The sequence below is a fragment of the Colletotrichum karsti genome (assembly GCF_011947395.1).
Source record: "Colletotrichum karsti strain CkLH20 chromosome Unknown Scaffold4, whole genome shotgun sequence".
In the NCBI taxonomy this organism is placed as follows: Eukaryota; Fungi; Ascomycota; class Sordariomycetes; order Glomerellales; family Glomerellaceae; genus Colletotrichum; species Colletotrichum karsti.
Window position 1 is genome coordinate 169,076 of NW_024065904.1, and position 26,958 is coordinate 196,033.

Below are 26,958 nucleotides of genomic sequence, written 5' to 3' on the forward strand. Positions count from 1 at the left end.
CACAGCCAACAGAAGCTCTGGCCCGCTCCTTTCAATGAGTTTTCAGCCCGCCATCGGCCCCGGCCCCGCTTTACGGCGCCATGGCGCACCGTCCGGCGTTCCGGATCTTTGACCCGCCCCGTCCGTGATGCGATATGGATTGCCACACCATTGACCATTGCATTCCATCGCCCGCATCCTGACATTCTGTTGATAGATTAGACAATTTGGCATTTGAAGCGGCGATGTGCTAACAATGTCGATGTTGTGATAATACTTAATCAAGTCGAGAGCCCAAATTCTCAATCTCATGTTCTCCAAGCCAAGGAGCGCACAGCACCATCGACTCATTCTCTCTAGATTCAACTCTCGTCGTTTCTTTCTGAAGCCCGATTGATTCAGGCGTCCATTCTTTCACCGATCCACCGAATCTCAGCACGAGATCATTCTCGTTTCCCCTGTGCATCAATCACGTTACTCCCCTCGAGCCGAGGTTGCAACCCAAACAATCGAGATCGACTTTGCCCATCATGCTTCCCCACATGACACAGCTTCTACCCCTCGCGGCGGCGCTGCTAGCTGGCACCAGCAACTTCGCCAACGCAAACCCGCTCTTGCGCAGAATGGACAACACGCAGTCCGTCGGGACGAACCCTATTTCCAAGCCAAAGGTTGACTACCTAGGCTTCCAAAAGGCCGACAACAGCTGTTCCCATCGCGATCTCGGATTCACGGGCGCCATTGCCGGCAAGTACTATGCCGTCTGGGGAGATGTTCTTTGGTGCGACGCGGGTGTGACGGATCCCGATAAGGACACGCCTGGCTTTCACGGCATGGTCCGCGATGCTGTGTCCGCCACGACGAACAACCCACTCCTTGTGCACGATTTGAACCTCGGGAGCAACGGACGTCAGAACCAGTTCATTCCTTTCAACGCCTCCTTTGGAGAGAAGCAGGATACTGGATTCGGCGGAACGAGCTTGGTAGAAACTGACGCTTCTACCAGCACCGGTGCGGTGTTTTACTTGGTTGTAAGTCATTATGTCCCGACCCAGTGACACTCCAAAATCGATACTGACAGTCTTTCCAGAACCAAAATGCCGATGGACTGAAAGGCGCCGGCATCGCCAAGGTCAACGTCATCAACGGCACTCCCACAGTTACCCAACGCTTCGGCGACCAGGGCTTCTGGTGGGCTGCCAACAGCAACCCTCGCTACGGCGATATCGCGGCCTTCCGCGACCCGCGTTCCCAGTACATCTACGCTTGGGGAGGTCCACCGACGACCGCCACCGGCTTTGCTGACAGCAACTACGTTTACATGGTTCGCGTCAAGACCAGCGATGCTTTCGATTTCACCAAGTACCAGTACTGGTGGGGACGTCAGCAGGGCTGGAAGTCGGATCGCTTGATAACCTTCTCATCCGAGACAGCCGTCATGTGGGGTACGGGTCAGGGACAAGTTGTCTGGAACGCTTTCTATCAGTGTTACATCTTCGTTCATCTTGGTGAGTACACTCGGATGGTCTTACTTATGCTCGTTGCATGCTAACAGATCTCACAGGCGTCGGAGGCGGTGCAGTCTTCTTGAGGACAGCTCCTAGCCCTGAGGGTCCTTGGACACCCGATATCCAGATCTTCCAGGCTCAGCCTATTGATAACGGCCTTGTGTACGCTGGCGTTGCTCACCCATACCTCGACGAGTCTGGAAAGACTCTGACCATTTCGTTCACCAACAACAACCACATTCAAGTCATCAAGGCCACGTTCTCTAAGTAAAGAACATCCAGGGTATCTTTATTTGACGTAAATGCTGGCTGGGACATATCAATTATCTTCATGTACATAAAAACTTAGATTCGCGCTGTGAGCCTTTCACATCCTGGAACATACATTCTTTCTTTCCCGCGAATTTTACTTCAAGTACCTATTTGAATCCCTCAGGGTTGATGACGGAGTCTTGATGTTGTTGACCAAGCCACCAGCATACACAATCTTTACCCAGCCGGTGCGAAAACGATAACGAGAACGACAACTCTTCGAATGCTTCGACTTAGTTGACGTCTTATTCAGAAACTCTACAATAGTAACCATCTATGGTTCTGAGATTGGCGAGGCCCTTTAATCACCTCGAAGGCTTAGCGCCATATTGCCTCGACTCCAGTAGGCAACATATACGTAAGGCCGAGCCTTCTTCACAGCCTTCTCGTAAGGCGGAATCCGTTGTATCTGAAGCTAGTTTTTGATGGTATGCACCAGGGGTTCTTGACAGAAATGCCGTGCAGAAGCGCTGCCGCAGTGATAAGTCAACTGCTTGATTTGGCTTTTCGCCGTAGACTCATACGGCGGGCGATAGCCCCAAATAAGCAGGACAGTGATAAAGTCAACAAGCACTACTAAGACATTGTCATGATTGAAGCCACATTTGGTGGAACTTAATGGAGAAGTTGATGCGAGTTTTGTAGCGCCTTCTGCGTGGCAAATCCCCCTCATTATGAACCGCGTATCTTGCTGCGCGTGCCAATTGTGCCGATTGTGATTGACTAGCAGATCAGCCGTTACTGGTTTCCTCTTGGCAAAAGAAGTGATAAAGGTTGAGAGCCTGGTCCCAAGAAATTTGTCTTTCAGCATCGAGGCATTCTTCGAATATGGGTTTTGGCTAAGCAACATAGGCGTCATGATGCCTTGGCAAGTTTGCGAGAATCAGCCAGTCATCGCGCTCACCTGCTCGTGGCTCATCGGTGCTGCCGAAGAGCACTTTCTCACTGGCTGGTCGTTGAAGTTGATGAGCAATTGCCCGCAGCCATTCTTCGCTCCGACTGCGAGAGGCCAAATCCATCGTGTGTCCAACTGTCGTTCACATGTTGATTTGCCCCGGGATCATCGCCACCCGAGGACGATAGCAGGCCTTCAATTGCCAGTCTGCCTTGTGCTAACGAGATTTGTCTCTTGATTATCGCCAAGAAAATCACGATAGACATGCTACGGATCTGCATCCTGCTTTGGGGACCTCCGTGACTTGCCAGGTTCTGAAAGAGAAAAGCGGTGTTGTGGCCAAGTCGAGATGGCTTGGCGTCAACTCTCTTCGCTCATTGAAACATGCCGGAGGGGATTGGTGATAGTCCCATAGTCTTTCTTGACTGAGTCCAATACAAGGCCGAAGTTCCATGAAGTCACCGGTGCCAAGAAACGTAGAGAAAGACCTGACCTCGACAGCCGGAATTTCGGCGCTGGCGCCAAGAGACAAGAAAAAATGCCAAGACCTCGCGATGTTGCAATCGGCGGTGACCAACTTCATGTGATGAGGAGGCAATGCTCATTTTAATCTTACTCGAGCAGTTGCGGGGGAATCAAACATTTGGGGTACGAAATTAGATAGATAGGGGTCTTGGCACTGGCCGCTCTGCCACGCTGTGCCATCATTCCAAGGCTGATTGCAGGGACACGAGGGGTCCTTGGTCAAAGCTGTCAGTCTTGCGCCACAATCCCAGACTGCCATCCCGGCTTTTGGAGGGTACGGAGGTAAGGTGAGCTCGGCTTATTGGGAGGGGAACCGTCGATCAGCATGCAGAGCCAAAGCTCCGTTGCACTCGGTTCCGACGGTTCGGAAATCATATGCATGTCAGAGGTGTGGCCATTGAAGAGCCGAATATGTCTAGACTTCTTCTGCGTTCCACCCAAGTTCGTCTCCTTGTCAAAAGTGCCCGACCAGAGGAGCTAATGGGCGGAGAAAAGTGTTAGGTTATTCATGGGCTTGGCTGTTCAAAGCGTGCGACGTCATCCCAGGGTCCACCCCGTTGAAGGGTTTCACGACTGAAAGCTTAACGGCCCGTTCCGAATGCCTTCATAGAAGCACTATAAATAACACCGCGTTGATAGTGAAAATGCCTGGTCTGCGCCAAGACAGCGCAAAAGCTACGTGGACTTGGCGTTTCTTTGTGCGTGCACCAGATACAAGCACGACTTGTGACGAATAAGCTCGCATTGGGTTCATCCTTGGTATCAGCATCCCTTCTCGTGAGCTCACGATGAAGTTAGAAGCTGCCCTCCGGCCATTCGGCACACGGCGTCCGGCACGTCAATACCCTGTCATCCAAAGCAAGTTCAACCTGGCAGCCAAGACCCTGAAGAGCTACGGGCACATGAGGTTCTATCTGATGCACATTACCTAGACGTCGATCCCTGCGAAGCATGCCCCGCGTCACCTATGTTTTCATGAGGCTCTTGTGATGCTTGGCGGGCCGAGTAGAATGTTTCGAGCCGAGGAGCTCGGCCGCCGGCATGCTCTGGCAGATACCGTGGATGGATATTCGCCAAGGCAACAACGTACGAACTCGGAGACTTATTTCAGCCGCAAAGACAATCTTTGGGGGCAGCTGACAACACGTCCCGCCGTGGGGGGTGGTTGGCATGGGAGCACGTTCGAAAACTTCGTCTCATGTTATGTTGGTGCCCCCAAGCCAATACATGCAACTAAGGAGCGGACTTCATACTTGCATATCATGCTCACACGCAGGGCTTGGATATCGGTAACGGCGTCCAGTCGAGTTGGTTGATCTGCAAGGTAACTTTAAACTTGCACAAGGTTTGCTAACAAGACTAATATCCACTTCCCACTAACACAACCTCTGTAACATTACACTATCAATTTGATGATCGAATTTAGCGACAACTCAGGGTTGTGTATTGTCTCTTAGTTATTGGGTGACTCTGCCTAGCGTTGTCAAGTCTTCTTCTCCGAAGTGATTACGAATCCCAATCACTGACGGCTTCTCAAAGCCAAAGGCATCAGGGGCAAGGGGCATTTGCTAACTTGTGTGGAGTTGGCCAGAAGCTGCCAGCCGTGATCCGTTGTGATGGGATAGTCGGCTTACTGAAGTCATTGAGTAAGAGCGTAGCTGATTCTCTGAGTCTGAGTTGGGAATGCGAGTGGCCCCGGAATGATTGATGATTCGAGACGGATGGAAGAGGTTGAAAACTGCCGAGACAGCAAGCATCAACAGCGCATCAAAGATGTAGATGTAAACCTCTTTGGACTGAAGCTCCCCATCTTCGCCAAGGACGTACTCAATGACTCTGAAAACGGAACGGACCATGATGAGAAAACTTGTTCCGTAGAGGACTTGTAGTAGTTGACGCCAAGGAGTGTGGATGTTGAGGCTTGCAGATGTGGGTTTGCGGTTGATACGATGATGGAAAAGCATGGTGACGGCCATGAAGAATCCAAAGAACGCAATTTGAATACCCAGGCCAACGATGATAATGATTTGGCCTTGGTCTCTATCTTTTTGGGTCTCGGCACCTGCGAGCTTACCACCGCCTAATCAGGTTAGCAAAGGGCTGTTCGAAGCATATGGCAGCAAATATGCTTACCAATCGCTTGGCCAAAGCTTGACGCAACATCACCAAAAAGAAACAGTTTCGTAAGCCATCTACATGGAATAAGGGAATGCTTTTCGGCGTCAAGTAGCTTGACTAGTCGTCCAAAGACCATGTATATCGAGGCGGCGTAAAACGGGGGTCCAAGAAGTAATAGTAAAGCTTGGATGATGTACGGACCCTTAGTCCAGTTGGGTGTCTCCGTGGCGCCAATAGCTCGTCCGATATAACCAACAACCTCAACTAAAACTGGATCGTTAGCCACCTTCATACTTGACATTTCATGGTGAGTAAAGTTGGCAAAGATTACCGAGACAACCAATGAAGAATGGCATGAAGTACCAAGTTCTGGCCTTCACAAGTTGATATGCATGGCCCGCTGCCGAAAGAGAGAAGCATACTGCAAAGATAATTGCCGCAGGAAGAGAAGGGTCATAGCGGTAGTAGTCGTTGGCCATGATGTCGCGAAACTGACCGCACGGGATTGGGACTCCGGGTGTCTCTAAAAACGGATGATGGAATTCAAGATACTTCTGAGGCGCAAAGGCGAAAAAGTCGATATTGTGGCATTCGAGTTCAGTCTATAGAAATATGAACTTCGCGTTCCAAAACTACGATTTTCTTTCTTTATGAAATGCATTTCTGACCACCTGGAAGTCAGCGCCCGGCATTTAGGAACTGTCGGAGAACATCTCAACAGCTGAAAACTAGAATGAAGCTATCTTTGCTCAGCCTCCGTGGTCGTGTAAGATGACCGATGGTGTTTTCATGATAATACGACTTACGAAAGTACGAAAGAGAAATCGAAAACGAGGTACACGTGGTGTTGTGAGGCGTCCACGATAACATGATTGAATCATCTCCTTCTCACTGCGCCCGGCGTGTAGTGTACTGAGCCCCATATATTCATAAATCTTGCTCATAATACGAGTTGCATAGATTCCATATGCTCCAGTCCATTTGAAAGTTTATGCTTCTGTGCTGTACTCACTCACAAGTTGTCGTAGACTGACAGTTGTCAGTGCCCTGAATTCAGACCCAAATGATGGGCTAGACATGCGGTACGGATAAGGCAGAACTACGATGCTAGGCTTACTCAAGACTAGAGTAAGTCAAGACTAGAGACCTCCGCCCCTTTAATTGAAATAATCAGACTGATGCCGCTCATCATTGGGTGACGGGGAAGCTAAGTCCCTACCCCCGTATCAGTTTTTACGGTATTCGATACAGAATGCTGGTTAAAGTCGTGGAGTATTGTCGTTTTCGGATCGCATGTTGATTGGTCGGGATTCTTAATCCCGAATCAAAATCTTCCCGGCCGGGGATGGACCGGGGATTGACCCAAGAGGGGCCGCGGAGCGCCCGGGTCCTAGCCACGGAATCCACGGGCACGGGCTGCGCGTGTGAGCCCTTTTTTGCGCGTGTACGTCTTCTTGGAGTGCCAAGATCTTGCCATGTTTCCCTGTCAATCCAAATTGGCTGGCAGTCGCCGAATCGAGGCTTAACTCAGAAAACCCCATCTTTCAGAACTCTAATGATGAGACCGCCGCGGAACATCGGCGGACGATCTGGACACGGCGACGCAATATTGAGGCTTAGATGCCACCTGTTGGGCTGAGCCTGGTCTTGGCGATGGAGGCAGGTTTAATGACACAAGTTTGGCTTGACAATCGTGAGGGGATTCATAAAAGCTTTCTACTAGATACAGAAACTCCAACGAAATGGCTTGGCGATTTGCGCCTTCGTTTCCTTCTTCAGTCCCAACTTTGATTCAATTGTCTCTTCTTCGTCCCGTTTACCGCGGCCGCCACATCGACCAGAAGACGTTTCACTGGTTCTAAATTCAGCCTGTCCATGCAAGGCTATCAATGCGGTTAGGAAGCTCATAGAAGCACTCTGTACCAAACGAGAGAAGGGGTCCCCCCTATGACGCACACGCTCAAGGCTTTCTCGGACGACTATTCCCACTGGCCGTCTGGTCGCCGTCTGTCCCGCGGAAAGCGTCGCCCCTCTTTAGGGCGTAGCGACGGGCGAAGATACACTACATAGTATGTGCCATATCCAGGGCTATTACCGTACGTATCTGTCGGGGTGCGGCATCTCCGCTCACACGACGGAGAGAGAGGAGGGTCTTGGCGCGACTCAGTTTCCGCGTCGCTGACACCGTTACCCCTAATCGCCGGTCGTGACTACCAAGGAACCTAGTAAGCTTCACTTCTCCAATTTTCCCTCCCATCTCCAACAACCCTCCTCCCTCCAAACTTCACAGGTATCTACCTTCCCGGACCCCCGTCCGGCGGAGTGATCAGATTGTTGACGGCTAAGTTATCCAAATGGCAGACTCAGGGCTTGGCATTCCCGCATATGTTATATCCATATCTCTAAAGTACCTCCATGTTCCCTACATATCAGTAGATTCTACAGTACTGAGTGAGGTATATGTGCCTGACTGCCTCCCGGAAGATCGGACGAAGACTGGGCGTACCCGTTGACTTCCCCTTCCGTCTTAGCTTTGTTTAGTCGGCGAGCGACAGGCTTCGACAAGGCTCAACATAACAACACCTACTCTTGGCCACAACACACATCATCTAGGAAGGGCCGGTACTATATACAGAGGTCTCATACTCCGACCAAGGCACCAGACCACCCCCACCGGCTCGTTCTTATTTACTGGACCTTGTCCTCGATCTCGTCGTCGTTGTCGTTTTCGGGTCTTACAAGTTTTCTGAATGTGTCTACTCTGCAGTTGAGTCTTAGCAAACGCCGACATCTCATCATGAAGCGCCTAGGCTATAGGAAATCTCGCAATGGGTGCTTGAGGTGCAAGGAAAGAAGAGTCAAAGTATGTTCATGGTAACATCCATTTACTCCTTACTCCCCGAATGCCCCTGAGTATTCGGCCCTTTATCTGCCAACAAGGCGACTGGAACTAACGGAGGAACCTCCTGATGCAGTGTGACGAAAACAAGCCTTGTAGCGCTTGTGTACGCCACGGGCTGCCGTGCAGTCTGGAGAACGCGGGAGCGTCAACAAGCGGCTCGTTCCAAGGATCGGCACAGCCGCCGGCGGGAACAGCAGCGCATCGAACCAAACGATCGGGGTCGCGGGTAAGTTCTGGTCACTAAACTCACTCTTTGGTGTTGAGGCGCCTCGTTCTCGGTTCTAACGCGGTGGGGGTGGATAGGGCTCGGCATCGGTTAGGCGGCGGCCAAGCGCGCAGTCACCGGCGTCTCTTTCGCCACAGTCTGCAGCCGGTTCACTCGGAGGTGCTCATGGCGCGTCAAGCCCAGGAGGGCAGACATCTCCTTCTTCGCAATCTGATCCATTCCCCTACTTCTCGCGGTTCCTGACCGATCTGAACAAGACGGAGACGGCCAGCGGCTGGATCTCAGATCTTGAGCTTATGCACCATTACACTTCGGTGTCGTACCGAACCTTTTCTCACTCCCACCTGGCCCAGAAGACGCTCCAGTATGATGTGCCCAGAGAAGCCCTATCATATCCCTTCCTTCTTCACCAATTACTTGCCTTCTCGGCTTACCATCTCGCATACCTTCAACCAGACTGTCGGCATGCCTATCTCATGCAGGCAGCCCAACACCAGAATGACGCCATCAACGGTATGAGAGGAACCTTACTTGGCACAATATCCTCTACGAACTGTCATGCTCTCTTCGCGTCTTCCATCTTCCTGACTCTGAGCGCCTTCGCCACCTATCCCAGCTATGAGAAGTACAACCCCTCCTTCTCACCCATCGACAGTATGCTCGACATCTTTACTTTAACGGATGGCATGAGCGTCATTCTCCGCGCTTCCGATGATGATCTGCGCAAGGGCCCGCTGCGCGAAATCTTCATCAAGGGGCACGGCGATGCGGCTTCGGCGGTGGAGGCTACCCTTCAACCCCTGTTTGAGCGGCTACCTCGGCTCAGTTCCCGACTGGCAGAGATCGGTCTTGTCGAGAACGAGGGCAAGTACACTATCAACAACGCGGTCATAGCCCTGAGCGAGAGTATCGCCAAGGTTTCCTCCATCAACGCCATGTCCGCTCCGGTGGAGTTCCGCGCAGTGTTCCTCTGGCCCGTCCTCATGTCCAGCGACTACCTGGACATGCTGCGTCGCCGCCATCCCGCGGCCTTGGTTGTTCTGGCCCACTACTGTGTGATCATCAGTATGGCCGAGCCCTTCTGTTGGTTTCTGAGCGGGTGGGCCAGAGCCCTGATATCGACTATCTCAGAGCAGCTCATGGGCACGCCGTGGGCAGAGCTCATCATGTGGCCAATAGAAGTCATTGGGGTGGGAAGCTATGAGTTACAGGTAGACCATATTGCCCACGCCATGCCCATTGTACTTTAGGTTGTGGTTACTTGGTTCGTCTTTATTCCAGATGGAATCTACAGCAGGGCGGAACGGCACGTTATTGGGAGTGGATATTCACTACAGAATCAGATTACAGCGTCTTCACGCGTCATGAATATGGAGTCATCGGTCACGGCGGTATCGGTATGGATTTCTAGGCTAGGATGGGCCAAGGAAGATCAAAGGTTGTTTGGAGTTTAAGGCTTCTACGGCCCTGGAAATCCGAGAACGGCTTCTTGGAACTTGGCAAACCTTGAAATGTCTTAAAGTTTATGATTGTCAACTCTGTCGTTATTTATATGGAAGAATACCTATAACATTTTAGCCTTAAACGGCCCGTTCGTTCCGAGCCATTAGTTCAGCCTTGTGTACTTGCTGTCTGCCTCGTGTAAGTCAACAAGGCATGGAATGACTTCGGAATAGTTCAACGTCGTGCTAATCATCCGTTTACAGCTAACATTATTGCTCGCCCGCATTTCCTTTCTTGAAAGATTATTGTCACTAGGAAAGAAAACTACCGTCCTATTCTCGAGTAATGCTGAAGCCAGAGCTTTCCTTTTCGTTGACTGCCACTCGAGGACGATCTTCCCACAATTCCTTGATTGAAACACTTCCTAACCGGGCATTTGGACTGATAGCGAAGATCCCAGAAGCCAAGTGTAGTGAGACTGTCCCTCCTGAACGTCGTTGTACATGTTGACCCAAGCTAACCGAGTGCTTCACAGCAGGAATAAATGTCCTCTGCGACATCAAGTTTGTGTTGGGATCGGCCCTCAGCACCAAAACCTCGCTTCGAACATTCGACCCTCCCTTCGTCTTCCCGTTTTTCCCCACGTCATTGTCCCCCGCGAACAAATCAGACACTCCGCTCGCACCGGCGGCTGAAAGAACGAGGGCCTTCAGGTGTTCCTGTACAAAACAATCACCTGTTGCCCCTTGATAACTGTCTTGGGTCAGAAAGGTGCCCCTAGATGTATGAGATGTTATAGCGAATCCCCCGTCTACCAGTTGAACGTCTTCGATCCAAGGCGGAATCTCTGCTGGGTTTCCCAAACGGATTCGGTGTACTCGGACATGCCAGCCGGGGAAGCATTCCAGGGCTACAAGGGTTGTCTCAACTTGTAAGTCAATATGTTTCCATGGCTTCCAAGTGCTGACCAAGGACGGTACTTTGCAGGGCACGCCATCTTTCTTGACGACCGACATGGACTCGACTCGAACATCCGCTGGCTCCCACCTAGCTTTCCAGCTCTCGCCACCGTCGATGCTAGCACACAATGTGCTATCAGGGGCTAGCTGCATAAGCAGGTTTCCAGTTGGGACACTGAAAGCAAAGGCGGACGAGTACGCGAACTTCCCGTACTTGGCTTCTCTCGCTTTGAAAGTCTTTGTTGTCATCTGTCCGGCAGACAAGAGGAAGTGGTGAACAGGGGTGCTGCAGAGGATTTGTCGCGGTGGCCAAATTACTGCGAGTTGTGTTGGCGCTTCCTTACTCGATGTCTCTTCCTTGCCCAATCTGGACATGTCCAAGGGATGGAGTAGCTCGTCGCTTGTCCAGAACGGATGGTCTTCGTCAAGTCCCAAGACTATGAGGCTCTTCAAACACCAATACACAGACTGTGGAGAGTTGTAGTCCTCGCTGAGATACATGTTGGGATACACGAAGCCGATGTTCAGGGTGCCGTCAGTGTTGAACATGTCTGGATGCTTTGCCCACCAACGAAGATGGCGGAGAAGTAGACCTTTCACGGCACCAATATCGTCAACGGGTGCAGGAAGACTGATGTCTGCCGTTGCTGCTGCTGCCCAAAACGCTGCAAAGGCGAATCGGTATGTCAAACTCCTGCCGAATGGTATAGCAGCCCCTATCAATTGTCAATAAAAGCCATTCCACCTTTTGCAGGAAAGAGATCTTACCGTTGGTGTCAAAGTACCTCCAATAGCTTGACGCAAAGTCCTTGGCTTGTTGCTTATATCTCTCGATCCTCTCTTCGTCATCAATTGCGAATCTGATGTACAGCAGCTGAGCAAACTGGATGGCGAAGCTGCCGGAATAGTAATCAGCCTGCTTCCTCTCTTCTCCCCATAGACCATCACTCGACCATCCCTCGCCTAGGTAGAACGAATCCAGCAACTTGAAGTCAGCATCCATGAACTGACGAACATCTTCGAGCTTGACGCCGAGAGCCTTGACAAGAGCCAGGTTGACAAAAATCCGGAACCAACGCCAGTTATTCTGCGGCATCTGCTTTCCGTTGATCTGTAACAGCCAACTCCGCAGTCTCCCTCTTGCCTCTTCGTCGCATGACCTCAAGAACGCAGATGGTGAGGTCAGAAGCGTAAAGGCAATGGACTCCATTTCCACCATCCGCTGGTCAATGTCTCCCACGTTGCCCCAGTACTCTTCCGACTCAGGATCTGTGCCTAATTTTATTCCAGTTGTCCATGAGGAGAGATCAACGCCGGCTGCGGCGATGGCATCCTCATCATCTTCTTGCAGCAGATCAGCCACGATCCAGAGTGGCCGCGCAAAACCTTCTAGCTGTGCGGAAACTTCATCGAAGCCAGCTGCAGTGTTTGTGGCCAGTTTGATACGAGCTTTTCCGGCGGACTTGTACGGCTCTAATGGCCGCAGTAGCGCCAACGTCGCCCGCAAAAGGTCAGAACGGGTGCGAAATTGATTATCTGAGAAGCCGGGCAATGAAGGCATATTGGAACCAGACGAGTTGGTGTTGCCGTTGGTTGGAGCATGAAAACCTGGAGCTCAGTTTTGATATCGGATGCGACAGCTGATCCAATTCCCCCACTTCAAATGGATGAGGAGACGGCGGACCAAGTCGGCCGGGCATCGGGCCAATTCAGGGGCGAGGCCAAGAAAAGCCGTGTGACAGTAATCAAAACTTCGAGTATGACCATTCGTAGTACAATAAGTTTTCAACTTGAAAATTGAGGTTTCACTACCTCTTAGGCAACGGGAACAGGAGCATAACGGCTGATCAAGGCTACATCTTGGGCTACAAATCACCCGACCTAGTTCCGACACCTCATTGTCCGAGGTCAACAGAAAGGGCCAGTTATAAGCATGTAACAGCATATAACTTTATAAAGGTAAACCGACTGCTTGATTTGAATTTTCGCAGTAGACTCATACGGCGGGCGATAGCCACAAATAAGCCACATTCACAATATGAGGGTACTCTAGCAAGTAGTAGATCTCAAATAACTACATCAAATGGAACCATAAAGGTACGCCGACCATCAGATTAAGTTGATCAACAAGGAGATACAATCAGAAATCTGGTGTATCTGCTGGAGATTCTTTTAAGCTGATATCGAACAAGCATCCGGGTGATCTTGCTTAAAAGCCAAGTGGCCCTTCGTTAGGAAGTCTCCCATGTAGCCTTCTTACTTAATTTCGCAATGATAGGGCAAGATTTTCACAAAAGAGGAATGTTAGAAACGAGCGAAAAGCTACCTAGCAGCGTCTTGCAGGAAATGTGCTCAACTCTGTCAGGTTCAATCTCAGCCGCCTCTGGAACCCCTTCACCTACCGAAAGTCCAGGTCATCACCCAGTGTGTTTCAAGGCGATCTGCCTGGAGGAGCTTTTCCGCAAAAGAACTGTAGAATACAGTCGAAAGTTTAACACATCTGGAAGACGTCAACTCTACAGTAAAGCGTGGCGTTCAACTAAGTGGCAGAAGACTTCATAACATGTTCAATGTCGTCGACGCCTGATGTAACGGAACGTGAAAGACGCAGTAGACGTATTACTAAAGAGAAGCTCGCTATCGCTACCGTCGTTGCTGTTATGTATTGTCTGTTTCCCATTCATCCCTCTTCATCGTTGCCAGAGACATTGCCCAACGTTAGGAAAAGTCTGACTATCGCTGTTCATTGCCGCCACCGTTGCTTGCTCCGTTACTCATAATGATCGCAGTCACACCCATCAACGAAGCCCTAATCATCGTCGCAGTCGTCGCACTCGTTTCGTCCTCCGTACCATCCACCATGAGTTTGCATGTGGTTATATATCTCGTCCAATCCCACATTTTCGCCGCAAAAGAAGCACCAATGCGCCCCGCAGCCCGGCACACTGCAGGTGATGTGATCGCAACCGCCCATTTTCTCTGTTGGAGTGTCGCATCCTGGGCACCTCCGGACTCGCAGGAGTGTCTTTTCTGTTGTCCTCGCCTTGCAATCGTCGCAGTCCCAGCCCGAAACCTCGGCAGGGGCGCCTGCGGCACACACGCGTTCAATGTAGCGGCGAGCAAAACCGCAGCCATTACACCAAGCATAAATCCAGGAACCGGACTCTGCTACAGCAGTAGCCAAGTCTCCCAATTGAGGCAGGCCGAATGCAGAAATCGTCTTGGGGGTCGGCTGACGACGACAGAACGGGCAAGAAAGGGCGGCGATATTGATGAGCTTGCCACGTCCGTTCATGCCATACCAGTCTTTGAGACAGCCGCTGCAGACGTTCTGCTGGCATCCTGATCGACCACATGCGCGACGAAGATCGGCCTTTCGGATATTGGAGAAACACAGACTGCAAACCCCTGCCTCTGCTCTTCGGGAAGCCACCCAGTCGCGGAGTGAGCCGATAATCTCTGTCTGATTATGCACAATCTTTCCTCTGATGGTGAGAGCAGCAGATTCCTGCGTTGGGAGAATTTCGACGTTCAGAGGCACCGAGGAAATGGGCTCTGAGACTGAAGATATTGTGTGGAAGAGGGATCGGCCGTTGAACGGATCTTTAATAGTGGTCTTCTCGTTGCGCAGAAGCCACGACGTTCCGTTCTCGCCACTTAGACTCTTCGCCGAGGTCTCATGGTCAACAAGAGTCACCTTGTTGGTGTCGCAGCCGGGACATTTGAAGCCAGACGCATCAAAACCAGCTGGCCGATACATCTTGGGCCAGATGATGCGATTGAAGCACTGAGAGCACTCCACCCAAGGTGCATCAGTCGGGCTCTTCGCGTCCGTCGAGCCCTTGTGTCGGCAGTAGTAGCACTTTGGGCGTACATTCAGAGCATCGGGGTTGTATACGACGTACTGAGCACGGCAAGTCGGTGTGAAGCATTCGACCCAGGTGCCCTCTGTCTTTTCGTTGTCGCCGTTGGACACGTTCATCCTCCGTCGAATATTCGAATCAGGTGCCGCCTTGCACATATTGCATTTGCACTGATGTCTTGGGGGGCAGAGGCCACAAACACCGCCGGAACCCATGATGGTGACCGACCGGGGGAATTTGCACGCCCTGCAAATGGTTACAGGCCCGAGAGCGACCTTGGACTTATCTGGGCGCCAGCCGATCTTGGCGTGGAGCGTTGTGTTGAGGTTGAGGTCAAGCAACTTGTAGTCAACAATAGTCGAGAACAGGCGGCGGTCCTCGTCTAGTAGAATGCAAGCACCAGGGGGGCGTTGAGTAATACCATTGGCAACTCGCTCCTCGTAGTCCTTGTCAGCGTCTAGTAGTAGCGACAGACAGCTCGTGTTCCATGTCTCAGGGATATCCAAGTTGTTCCACTTCTTGCAGAAGAAGAGAAGCTCTTCGTCAGCAGCCTCCCTCAGAGGCTGCATTCCCATGCGTAGTGACAAAGCGGCGAGCAGTGCTCCTGGACGGGCAGCCAACATGGTCCCCGGAAGAATCAAGTGAAGCAAAATCTTCCAGAACTTCCGGTTGTACTTGTCGGATGCAAGTGCCATAGGTATTTGCTGTACCTCCGAAACACTTTTGATGTGGGCTGGCAATTCGCTCTCAGACTTGACGTAGGTTAGTCGGGTCAATACTCGACCAAGTCTGCGAAGAATACGATAGTCGCATGATCGACCGATCTCGAGGAGCTCGTCTCGGGTGAACTCCGTCGCAGCGCGGTTGTCCGTTTGCTCGCCTCCGTCGTCCTTTCCGAAGATTTCAGTTGGATCCAAGAAGACACAGGGGTATTTCTCCTCTACAGAAACCTTGTCAAAAATGTCAAGAATCTCAGCGGCGTAGTCGTACGACTCTTCCAGCCAGACCTTCATGCGGCTCTTTTTCTCTGACTCAGGGATACGATCGACGGCTGATCCAAACGCCTGAATAAGACCGTCCCTGTTTGGGTTCTCCCGGTCGTTGCATCTGTTGTTGTCAGCAACCGGTCTGTATTTACTGTGAGTTGGGAACTTACACTGTCCTCCATAGACTTCCAAATACAGGGTTAACGGCAATTGCAGCAACGTCGGCCTCGACGAGGGACTGGAGTTGATCGACCACAAACTCGCGGTAATCTTTGTCGACAAGATATCTCTTTGAGAAATCGGTGATCGGAGACGTCCGTGATTCGATTACCGTATGTAGTTGATCGAGGGTTGGATCGATGAAGGTAATGTTCTGCTTCACAAGTCGGTCTGCTTCTGTTGTGTTCTCTAGAGGAAAGTAGGTAGCGGCATTCTCGTCCTCTTCGTTGGCGGCATCCTGTATCTTCGAGATATCCTGATACTGCAATACTCGACCGAATCGACGCTGACCAGATGTTGCGCTTTGCTTTCCGGCACCCATCCAAGTGAGTAGAATTCCGGCTGTCAGCTGAGATATGGCGTCAGATGTTGCGATGCTGGCGTCGCCGACCTCGAGCTTGAAGCAAACGCCTCCAGTCATGTGTGAAAGATACAAAAAGGGGGAGATCGTGTCCGCGACAGAGCCTTGGATGACAGAGAAGACCTTGGCCTTTCTCTCCCCTTGAAGAGCCTTGGCTCCGGAGATCCAATCGGTGAACAAGTGTCCGACGCCATTGAAAGACCCTGGAGTGGAAAGGTTCTTGATCTCGGTCTCCCTGTTCTTGGTGCTGGTGCCAGGAGTATGGGGAGGGGCATCGGCATAGAGAACGACGATTGTGGTTGCCTCTGGTCGCATGACGCTGTAGGCTCGGGCCAGGCCGGTCTTCGCAGCCTCGGGCCAATCGACGTTGTTATATCCTGAGGCGGTGCGAATATTCTTGGCCATTGACAGTAGCTGGGACTGGGTGATGCTGTCGGAGTCATTTCCGTTCCTGTACCAGCCAGACCACTCCGTGACTCGATCGGTTGAATAGTCGCGGTAGGCCATGACGCCTATGCGAGAGAAGCAGTCGGTCAAGGCGGAGATGCGGAGTATCTCTGGAAGTGACTGATTGAGAGCCCGGAGATAGCTGTTCATCGACGCAGTGGCGTCCGTCAAGACCAACAGGTCGTAGAGCTCCCGCGAAGGAGCCATCTTGTTCGTCGATGCCGTGGTCATCGTAAGCGAAATGATGTTGAGGAATTCTAGAGATAAAGGTCTAGATGGATGTTGAAGAGAAGAAAAACTAGGAAACCAACAAGACGTAGGTCTATTTATGTCATTTTCCCAAGGGAAGTGCAGGAGAGGAAGGTGAGGCCAAATACCAACGGTGGTGGCTTTGACTCACGCCGTCTGGAGCTGCCCCTGAACCGGTACCTTCAGTGTAGGCTTTCTGCGTCACTCGCCGACACCGAGCGGAAGATGCGCTGAGGCCTACCTACCTCATTACCTTGGAGATCCAGCTGCATCTGTGAGTCAAATGCCGGGCTCTCTTGAGAAGACCTTTTGGAGGGTATTGCGATGAAAACGCTAGATTCTGCCCAGGTCGCCGTTTCTTGATGCTACCTTAATTGGACATTCGCTTGTTGGTCAGTCGGCGCCTAAATCCAAGTTGGCGCCAAAGTCCAAGTCGGCGCGTAAGTTCAGTGCAGGCATAATGCAACATCAAAATCCAGGATACTGAAGCCTTTTCTACCTTGAATCCAATTGCAATCCACTCTTGCACTCTTGTTCAGGATGCGATGTATTGTAGTTATGTTACGCACCCGCGCGCTGGACTGTGTTAGCCGAGCTGGCCCGTCAACTATCAGCGCTGCCTGCAACGCGCGCTTCGTCCCTAAGGTAGCATCAGCAAGCGTGAAAACGATAGCTTACGACCAACACTCATCAAATTCCCAAGGCACAGATTGATGGACTCCATGCAAGAGACAAACTCGATTGTGACAGTAAGCGTGTAATTTATTTAACTGGTTGTAATTATCTGTTTTATCTAGCTAGATCAGTTGCTACGTACTAAACAACTGCTTCTCGGTTTCTTGGAAAATAAACTCTCATTATTGCTGGGTATTGCACTTATATCGCGTTGTATGGGAAGTTATTCTCAAGGTGTTGCATGATACGAGAGTTTTGCTTTTCGTGCCACGCGATGATCACACCTTTTGGGTCTGATAAGACGGCATCGATGGTTGTTCGAAGGAAGACCCTCAGCGCATGTGGTCATCTAGCTTAAATACCCTTTTTCGCCTGCTGACACCTCAGTCTCTTTCCGCAAAGTTCCCACGCCTATGACATTTGAAATTCGCCGGGCAATACAATACAGCAACCCTTCCTTTTTTGACTCTTTTCGAAATCTCGCCATACCATCTTTTTCCATCACGCCGCAGTTGTAGGGTCGAGGCGAGGAAGTATAGTGAATAAAAGAGGAGTGTTAGCCAGAATCTGCGAACTGGGCACAGAGGCAAGTGATGATATGGTTATAGACTCTGCAACAGACGGCGACTCTATGCTCGGCGTAGCTGAGCTGAATGTCCCAGATACCACAGTAATCGAGGCTGGGGTCGTTTTTATTATTGATGGAGTTCCCGATGACGAGGTCGAGATTGATGCCGGAACTGTGCTTAGTGATGGGTTTGACGGTGAACTTGGTGCGGATATCAGAGTTAACAAAATGCTTAACGGCGGAGTTGGTAGACTTAATTGAGAAATTTCCTGAGAGCTTGACAGAACGCCTGATGAAGTAGTTGAGGGAGAGCTTATCTAGACAACCAAGGTGCTAGTTGACGGTGAACCCGACGGCGCGTTCAGGGATGAGCTGAGTTGCGCACTGGCCGGGGAGCTGATGGAACTTTGGCTCGTCAAAGTTTGAGAAGCACCTGGGCTAGTTGCTATTACAGAGCTGGCAGATGTCAAGATTGAGGTTACAACTGATGTCGTAGTTGAATCGGGTATTGGCAGCGGAGCAGAGGTGACAGATAGCGCCGATGAGTTTGTTAAAGGAAACGGGGGTGAGAAGCTGGACAGCCCTGTGCTCACAGGATTGTTGCTGCTTGTTTGACTGGTCGGAGATGATGTGGCCGACTGAGTGGCTTGAAAACTGGATAAACTCGCGGGCGAGGAGCTTGAAATTTGACTGCCGGAAATTGATGATGACATGGGCAGAGACTGCCAGGTTTGACTCAAAGCTGTAGACTAGCTGGAAAAGCTTTAACCGGTTGAAATACTTCCGGAAGTGGGCAGACTGAGACTGCTGGAAATTGAACTCGATGTAGAATTAATAGAGCCTCCAGTGCTGGTGCTACTGATGCTTTGCGATGGTGACACTGAGGTGGCCAAAGAGCTACCAGAACTTGATGAAGATGTGGTGCTGGAGACAACTGCAGCATTTGAGCTACTTGAGGCGGCGTCTGAAGAAGTTGTGGCAGCATCAGAGATGGTGCCAGTGGTACCTGAGACACTGCTAGAGCTCGAAGTTGAAGTGACAGTAGACGTAGACGTAGTTGCAGGCGTGGTTGTTTCTGGGGCAGGCGAGGCGCTCGGGGATGTCGGGGTTGAAGAGGCTGAAGTTGAGCTAGCGGTGGTTGACGTAGGTGATATTATAGAAGAACTGGAGGATGAGGTTGAGGTTGAAGATAAAGAGGAGGTGGATGATGTGGAGGTGGGTGAGGAGGAGGAGGATAATGACGAGGAACTTGAAGAGGAGCTTGAGGAGAAACTTGAGGAGGAACTTGAGGAGGAACTTGAGGAGGAACTTGAGGAGGAGCTAGAGGTCGATGTGGAACTGGAGCTTTCTGTGCTTGAACTCGTCGTTGTAGTGGTAGTTGTCGTCGTTGTCGGCTGCGGTGGTGGTGGTGGTGCAGTTCCGCAGACGCCGAAAACGTTATAAATTCGCCTAAAGACGTCTTGACCCCCGCAAGCATAAGCAGGAAGGCTTTGACAAGACTGATTGCAATACTGGAAGTCTTCCTCCGGAGAAGGCGCCAGAACTGGAAACCACTCGTGTCCTGCCGTGCCAAAGGAGCAATAGCAGTCGTTCCCGTGTCCCAGGGCTGCGAAATGTGATTCTCTCCTAGCACACTCCTGCTGGCACCCACTAGGACTCAGTCCTGAGATAGACGTCAAACTGTCAAAGATGATGCTGAACTCATCGTCTTTGATGGCGACGCAACTTCTGTATTTGAAAGGGAGGATTGCGACTTCTTGGAGAAGTGTAGCATGTGTCGCTACTAACAGGTTGCCGGCAGTTACGAGGATATGGGCGAGTCCTTTCTGCATCTTGGTTTCTCTGACACGCTGTAAATGCAATGTGAAGCTTTAGATGAGCCCTAAGAGGTCGAGAACCATGCGACGATTCTAAGAAATAGAATGCTGGATTTGTTTGGGACGCGCACTACAATCTGACAATGTCTCGGCCGTTGCTGGATGACTTTGTAGAATGACTGAGAATGCCTCAATCTCAAGTTGTTTCAGCAACATTCCGCCAGTCTGCGTCGGGAATACTCGCCTCCTTGATTCCCCCCTCCCCCTTGCATGTACTTGGCCTTATGGTTCGCAGCAGTAGACATTGAATCTGATGACTGGTTGTCTGCCCAAGATAACAGAATAATGCTCTGGATCACCCGTAAGCTGGTAAAATATTGCATTCAAGACGAAAAGTGACCATTATCTCATGTCTTTCTCGGTCGTTAACTGAGGAGTCAGGGCGACCAACTAGGCAAGCCAAACCTTTCGCAAATTTGCCCGTCTTGCAAAGGTTCGCCATTATATGTTGGGGTACTTCCTCGAAACGAAGAATGCCAGTCAGAATCAAACAAGATAAAAAATCAATGCCTGAATATGTTGCTTGATGAAGGTAGGGAGCAATTGCTGAGGGTGTTCTAAAGTAGGCACCTACGTCATGGTACCTTCCTGGCGATAAGAGTAAGGAGATAAGATAAGATAACATGTGCACGGGCTCCAGCGCCGATGTCAACGGATGGCTTCCGCTCCGCGAGCTCTAAATTTCAGAATGCGCCCGACGCGCGACCTACTTCTATCATGCCAAAATCACAATTCATACCGGCCCGCAGCTCACGGCATCGCATTGCTGTTATAGCTCTCTTTCGTGCTCTTCTTCGTGAGGGTCGCAGCATAAACCTACCCAAGGATGTACATAGGAAAGGCAGGAGCCCCGTCGCGGAGCTCGTCAAGAGGGGCTTCGAGCGCAACAAGGCAGACGTGAGCCCACGGCTGGTGTTCGCTGCTCTGTCGGCAGGCTACAAGGTAATCTTTCCTATGTCTCTGGGCACGCTATTTGGTGATTGCTAACGTATCGCGCTTGCCGATAGTTTCTCACGTTCTTCAAGAACGCCCAAACAGAGGGTTCGAATGAGCACAACGACATCCTTGCCTACCTCCGCGAAAAGAACAAATTGATAGCGAGAGCGGAAGCGAAGCAGCGCCCACGACGGAAGCCACGCCAGCTCAAACCGGATTACAAACCCCTCCTCCAAAAGGTGTCCAAACCAGACGAGCCGCCCGAGTACATCTCGCCGATATTCCCCCGACCGAGAGATAGCTTCAAGGGTCGCAGGAAGATCCCGCACCTGATCGCGACGGCTTCGCAGCATGTTTTCCTGCGGCACAAGAGAGGTCCGCAGCCGCTTGCGGTGGGTCACGTTCTGCGTCGCAAACAGGCCCGCAAGGTGAAGCTGGACGAAACGATGCTCGACCTCAAGGACGACATGCTATTCGAAGCTCGGTCGGAAGATACGTGGGACAGGATTGTCGAGGAGACGCTGAGGGAAAACGGCGCCGGGAAGGAGGAAAGCATGAAGCGTAACGATGGTCCACCGCCCTTCAAATACGCCGACAGCATCAGCGATTCGTACGAGCACCTATCGAATTCGATCACAACATGGCGAGCAGAGGAGGTGGCGAAGATGAAAACGCTGGTCGAAGCTGTGAGAGGGGAGGAAGAGCTACTGGCACAGGAGGTTGAGGAGGCCAAGCAGTACGGCGTGAGAATTATACCGACTGAGCTGGAGAGGATTAAGCCGTACCTTGCGCATCGGAAGGCGAGGAAGACGAAGAAACGACTGGGTATCAAACAGCGCAAGGTAAAGAGGTGGCAGAGCAGATTTGTTGGTTTGCAACCTGATCCGATCAAGAAGTAACGATGGAAAGAGGTCTACTCTGTGCTACTACTGTATGTTCATCATCTCAATCAACCGTGATATCACACTTGGATGTTTGCTTTAATGCATAAGTCGTGATCCACGTTATGAAGTCAGGAACCAGCTAGGTTCCTATCTCTACTTCTCCCTCGACCAGCAACTGTCGCAACTGTCGCAACTGGCGGCAGCATGGCGCTTGCTTTCGACGGCGAGCCGATGATAATCTTGGCAGACCCCTTCGCTTCGCCAGCCACAGCAGCCCAGCTCTTGGTCTGTTGAAAGGAGGGTATTCTGACCGGAGACAGTCCCTCATACAAATCGCTACCCGCAACAGACGCCATCTCCACATTGGTGGTGCGCGGCGAGGACAAGACCGATGTGGCAGATGGCGGGATGGATGATATTGGACTCGACGGCTCGTCTGACGGAGCCGGCTGTGCTGCCATGTCTCGCACAGTGACACCGAAAGGCGCCTGCTTGACCACAGGGCTCACTGCCGGCGGAGTCGGCGCGGTTTCCGTAGCGGTCCCGAAGCTGCGGCGGGAGAATATGGACGAAGACATGCTGGCTTGGGTGCTGTCTGTCAAGCTTGGATCACGAGCAAGCTTCGGCGTGCCTAACCGCGGCGTGGCCGGGGTTTTCAGGATCGGCAACCGAGACGCGGAGCCGCGGGAAGGTAGTGGGGCCGACGGATTCGGAGACGGGGATTCTGTGGGCCGAGACGCCGGCGGAGCCGGACCGCTCGTCATCACCGCCTGGTTGCGGGTCTGCCATGCAGTTCTCACTGGGTCAGTTGGAACTCGCGCCGCGATGGTCGGGCGCAAAGGGGCTGGAGACGATGGGCCTGAAGTTGGCGGAGGTGGCTGCACTGCGGTATTCGGTACCGGGTGCGTACGCGGCCTCGTCCGGATCCCGAGTCCGCCATTTTCGGAATTGGGGAGCGCGATTCGACTTTCTCGGGGGTTTTCCACGCGAGAGATTCCCGTCCGACCGAGCCTCCTCGGTCGCATCTCCATCTCCGTCAGCCTTTCCTCGCAGCTCTTTCGTTCTTTCTTTTCCTCTTCCAGCTGCTTCATCAAACTTTTGATATGCTTATCGTACCCCTTCTTCTCGTTTGCTAAGCGCATAGTGTACGTCTCTTCCAAGCCATTCAATGCCGCGTTTCCCTTCCTGAGGCGTTCATTGTCAGCTTTGAGCTTCAAATTTTCACTTTTGACTGCTGAAAGCCTGTTGTCAATACGACTAGCGACGTGTCTGGTAGGTTTACGACAGCATTGGCCATGATATACCTGCTCGATGCCACCGAGGTCGACGAGCTCCACGTCTACCTGGAACGCATCTGGCCGGCTTGCTGGCTCAGGCGAAAGCATCCGCTTAGTCAGGTCAAGAATATGTCGTGGCGTGACCGTTGGGGCTTTGGAGTCATGGAATTGCTGAGTGGCCAAAGCCTCAACAGCCAGTTGCTCCTGGTAGTTACGGAGCTTCTCTACTCGAGATTCCGGTGCTGGGTCTTCGAGAATGGTGTCGAAGGTTGATAAGTTGCCGTTGTAAACAGCGGTGGCAATGTTGAGATAAATCAGCCCCAAAGAGTAGATCTCAGCAGCCCTCATGGACCAATCTTCGGGATCGCAAATCTCAGGTGCGCGCCATTTCGGCGTCCCCTGATGCCCAATTGTAGTCGTCCTCTCCTGGTCTGTAACATCTCGAGCGATGCCAAAATCGGCCAGGTACACCCTCTCCGGATTCAGCAGGATGTTCGTTGGTTTGATATCGAGATGGCGGATCTTTGCGCGATGGCAGTATGCAACAGCTTGGCCAACGCAACCCATGATGCGTTGAAGGAAATTCAGAGGGCACTTGTTGCCAGCAGCATCTCGGTTCCTGCTTTTGATAGCCCGAAGGTCCGTAAGATCCAGGGCTTCTAGTCTTCTGATGTCCTCTCCGTCACCTTCTCCGTTTCTGAAGTACTCGATGTCGGCCAGTATTTCGCTGAGGTTGCAGACCGCAACGGGCCATAACAGAAGATAGAGCTCGCGCTGCCTGAAGGTATAGGTGCCAATCAGCTTGACAATATGCTCATGGTCAAGCTTTTCCATAACGTGCGACTCGGCGCGTATGATTTCAAGGGTCCGATTGCGTCGCGGTTTGATCCATTTCCGCGCAAGGCAGACCGAGCGGTACGTGACCTTCTCGACGCTACCATATGCGCCACAGCCAAGTAGGTTGTCCTTGGGAGCGACGATCTTGTGATGTAACTTCTTAGATTCGACGAAGTCGGGATGTTTGCCACTATTTGGATCCAGTGTCAGCTTCGCAAGTATGGCGTGTGATCTCTGGACGGAGACGACACCGACGGGGTTAAACTTACATTCCAGACCAATGGCCATCCGAGGCTTCCCATTTCTTGATCAAGGATCTTTCGTAGGGCTCGCGCAGAGCCGCCGGGAGACGGTCGGGATGCCCCTGGCTCTGTCCGTGAACTGTTATCCAACCAGCCTCGACATTTTCGGCGGCCATTGTTGCGTCGCGATCCTCTCCTAGGCTGGTCAATCAATCTCGCGACTCGCCGACTGCCTGTGCGCTCGATGAGGTGTCGCGCTCAACGCCGTGATGTTGCCATCGCCTGGACCACGGGATCAAACACGACGAGATCAATGGGATTGTTCGCAGCCGTAAGCTGAGGTTTGTTGAGGACGGGGAGGGATGTCAGCTCGGTGGTCAGGATGGCCCGGCGAGGATGCAGATCGTGGGGGAGGTTGAGGGGCCATTGGACGACCGGTTCTAGCGGGGTTTCCGGCGCACCGCCCCGAATCTGGCCCCTCTCCATCCCGTGCGGGGGCGCTGGTTGTTCCAGACCAGTCCGCCCCTGAGCTGTGTGTGTTCATTTTCTCTATCTTATTCTGTCTTCAATTTTCTGAATAACGCGGTCAAAACCTGGGAGTATCACGATATGTGAATCTTTGATGGCAGTTTCAGTCATTTAATAACCAGTCGCTTAAAAAAGCGACTGCCTGGAGATGGTAGCAGAATCTAATATCGCTCTGGATGAAGATGGATTGTTGCCAGGGCAAATCTCATATTGCTGTTGCCACAAAAGCCATAATGACACTAGGTAGAATTCAAATACCATGCTCCATTGTTCAATACTAACGGTTCTCGACTTTCTGGCGATCTAGCCACAATGCGCTGACTTGAAGACTCGCATCCGACGCGCCGATCTTAGTATCACCGCTAAATGCGCTAACACATTTAACGAAGAAACGGATACCAAAGTCGTATCACCAATGAACCAACTGTCAATAGTGACCAAGGAACAAAGTCTCAACGGAGCATCAACTGACATCATTTGCAACAGCTCGGCTGTCGAACTCCGTGGAAATATCAAGTACGGATATATTGCGGGTTGAATAGAAGGGAACACGATGATCTAACGGTTGTGGTTACGCCAGAACGCGACACTGAGAGGGAGCTTCAGAATGAATACGTATCTCCGACGAATTCGCCCCCGAGCCGGCCATTTGTATCATTTGCGCCAGGATCGTCGGTATCCCGCGCGAGGTGAGGCGGGCAGCTAGGATCAAGTTGTACCACCAAAAAGTGAGGAGAGTGACACGATCTCTCTGCCGTTTGACAGAATCCAGATCGGACCCGAAGAAAGCCCCGGCCAGGTGGTCACAATGATGACATCCCCGCGGTTGCGGGGGTTGACAGGGTTCGGAAGACATGTTGAATTGCCATGTCATGAATGTCTTAATTGAAACACGATATCATTTCAGTAGACACTTATTCAATTGCGGGATCTTGCACCAACGAGTCCGCGCTGCATAGTTATCTCAGGTCAATCCATTGTGCCAAACACGGGCGGCCAACCGAGACATTTCCGGGGCCGCGCTGCCGGAACTGTTCGACACGAGCATTGCTTGGACGATTTCATAGAGACCATGAACCACGTCGAGATCATGAGGCTGCCGCAATGCAAGATTGTCCAATCAATCCCGCCTAGAGCCCGCCACTGCGTGTTCGCCATGGCTGAGGAGAGAGGTTCGAGTCCACGTTTTGTGTGCGCCCCCAACCTACACTGTGAGCCGGCCGGTGTGCCTCCGGGTGCATGAGCTGCCCGCGGCTAGAATACCGTGGCTCCCGGCCGGGGATGGTCAGAACGTCATTCAAGGGTCCCTTACTGTCTCCGAGCGTTCTTCACACCAGAGTCGTGGATGAAGAGCCTGCACTAAGGCTCCCAGCTTGCTTCTTTTTGGATGATTCCAAGGACGTGAATTCTCCGCGTGGGATATGGCGTGTTCGCGTCGATCTTTGCTGATCGCAGGAGTTACCACCCCCAAAGTGAGGCTGGCCAGGCCGGTTACATTTGCCAGGCGGACATGGCTGCAACTGATCTCGAACTGGTCCTTTGCCGTTGGCCCCCGATCCAATCGAAGTGCCTAGCTGCTGGGTACGGGTTACCATCACTTGCAGTCTCACACACCAGACCAGCCGACCGGGACCCAAGGCGATAACAGAGTTCTTGGTTGAGCAATTCTCGCCCCTGGCCCATTTTGGGCGGGAGGCGTTCTCGACGACATTATTTCTCTGTGCGTTAACCATGCTCATGAAAAGCTGCAAACCGCAGATCTCATGCGGCAACCATGCTTGTCGGGGTCTACGAAGAAAACGAGGCTCGCCGGAACACCCTCGTCGAGTTCCCGGACCGACTTCAGGAGCCAATCCCTCACAGCTGGGCCGCCGGATTCCCTGCATTGTGGCTTTCCTCCTAGTTTTCTCTCTGTGACGAGACGCATGTCAATGGCGATGTAACGGATTCGACATGCCTCGACCATGAGGCTGGGCTGGACACAGCAGATCTTCTGCTCCAACGCTGTCACCCACTTCTCTCGATTGGGGACGAGGGAGGAGGATTCTCAGCATCATGGCAATATTCACCCACACCAGTGCGCCGTGGTGCAACTCTGCCTTCTGCCTCTTTCTTTTTCATTGATTCAATTTCGTCAGATAT

At 51.9% G+C, this 26,958-nt stretch overlaps 8 protein-coding genes across 8 annotated transcripts; 3 read left to right on the forward strand and 5 right to left on the reverse strand.

The window, feature by feature from the left end:
- Window positions 1–509: 509 nt before the first annotated feature.
- CkaCkLH20_01596 (uncharacterized protein) lies at window positions 510–1,758 on the forward strand (the record flags this gene model as incomplete). Its single annotated transcript, XM_038884315.1, has 3 exons — window positions 510–1,010; window positions 1,070–1,487; window positions 1,544–1,758. 3 exons carry the CDS (start codon window positions 510–512, stop codon window positions 1,756–1,758), a joined length of 1,134 nt encoding a protein of 377 aa, XP_038750015.1.
- A 1,689-nt stretch (window positions 1,759–3,447) lies between these two features.
- Window positions 3,448–5,816, reverse strand: CkaCkLH20_01597 (rta1 domain-containing protein; the record flags this gene model as incomplete). The annotated part of the gene is made up of 4 exons (XM_038884316.1): window positions 3,448–3,696; window positions 4,968–5,299; window positions 5,353–5,601; window positions 5,669–5,816. 4 exons carry the CDS (start codon window positions 5,814–5,816, stop codon window positions 3,448–3,450), a joined length of 978 nt encoding a protein of 325 aa, XP_038750016.1.
- Window positions 5,817–8,941: 3,125 nt separating this feature from the next.
- On the forward strand, window positions 8,942–9,715 carry CkaCkLH20_01598 (C6 zinc finger domain-containing protein; the record flags this gene model as incomplete). Its single annotated transcript, XM_038884317.1, has 1 exon — window positions 8,942–9,715. One exon carries the CDS (start codon window positions 8,942–8,944, stop codon window positions 9,713–9,715), a length of 774 nt encoding a protein of 257 aa, XP_038750017.1.
- A 1,004-nt stretch (window positions 9,716–10,719) lies between these two features.
- Window positions 10,720–12,428, reverse strand: CkaCkLH20_01599 (uncharacterized protein; the record flags this gene model as incomplete). The annotated part of the gene is made up of 3 exons (XM_038884318.1): window positions 10,720–10,818; window positions 10,877–11,583; window positions 11,636–12,428. 3 exons carry the CDS (start codon window positions 12,426–12,428, stop codon window positions 10,720–10,722), a joined length of 1,599 nt encoding a protein of 532 aa, XP_038750018.1.
- A 1,248-nt stretch (window positions 12,429–13,676) lies between these two features.
- Window positions 13,677–16,974, reverse strand: CkaCkLH20_01600 (dihydroxyacid dehydratase; the record flags this gene model as incomplete). The annotated part of the gene is made up of 2 exons (XM_038884319.1): window positions 13,677–15,837; window positions 15,887–16,974. 2 exons carry the CDS (start codon window positions 16,972–16,974, stop codon window positions 13,677–13,679), a joined length of 3,249 nt encoding a protein of 1,082 aa, XP_038750019.1.
- Window positions 16,975–19,252: 2,278 nt separating this feature from the next.
- Window positions 19,253–20,554, reverse strand: CkaCkLH20_01601 (uncharacterized protein; the record flags this gene model as incomplete). The annotated part of the gene is made up of 3 exons (XM_038884320.1): window positions 19,253–19,352; window positions 19,401–19,555; window positions 20,504–20,554. 3 exons carry the CDS (start codon window positions 20,552–20,554, stop codon window positions 19,253–19,255), a joined length of 306 nt encoding a protein of 101 aa, XP_038750020.1.
- A 275-nt stretch (window positions 20,555–20,829) lies between these two features.
- On the forward strand, window positions 20,830–21,947 carry CkaCkLH20_01602 (uncharacterized protein; the record flags this gene model as incomplete). Its single annotated transcript, XM_038884321.1, has 2 exons — window positions 20,830–21,054; window positions 21,120–21,947. The coding sequence occupies 2 exons, from the start codon at window positions 20,830–20,832 to the stop codon at window positions 21,945–21,947; spliced, it is 1,053 nt and encodes a 350-aa protein (XP_038750021.1).
- Window positions 21,948–22,060: 113 nt separating this feature from the next.
- Window positions 22,061–24,464, reverse strand: CkaCkLH20_01603 (uncharacterized protein; the record flags this gene model as incomplete). Its single annotated transcript, XM_038884322.1, has 6 exons — window positions 22,061–22,219; window positions 22,284–22,381; window positions 22,442–22,511; window positions 22,569–22,727; window positions 23,237–24,236; window positions 24,316–24,464. The coding sequence occupies 6 exons, from the start codon at window positions 24,462–24,464 to the stop codon at window positions 22,061–22,063; spliced, it is 1,635 nt and encodes a 544-aa protein (XP_038750022.1).
- Between the last annotated feature and the right edge of the window lie 2,494 nt (window positions 24,465–26,958).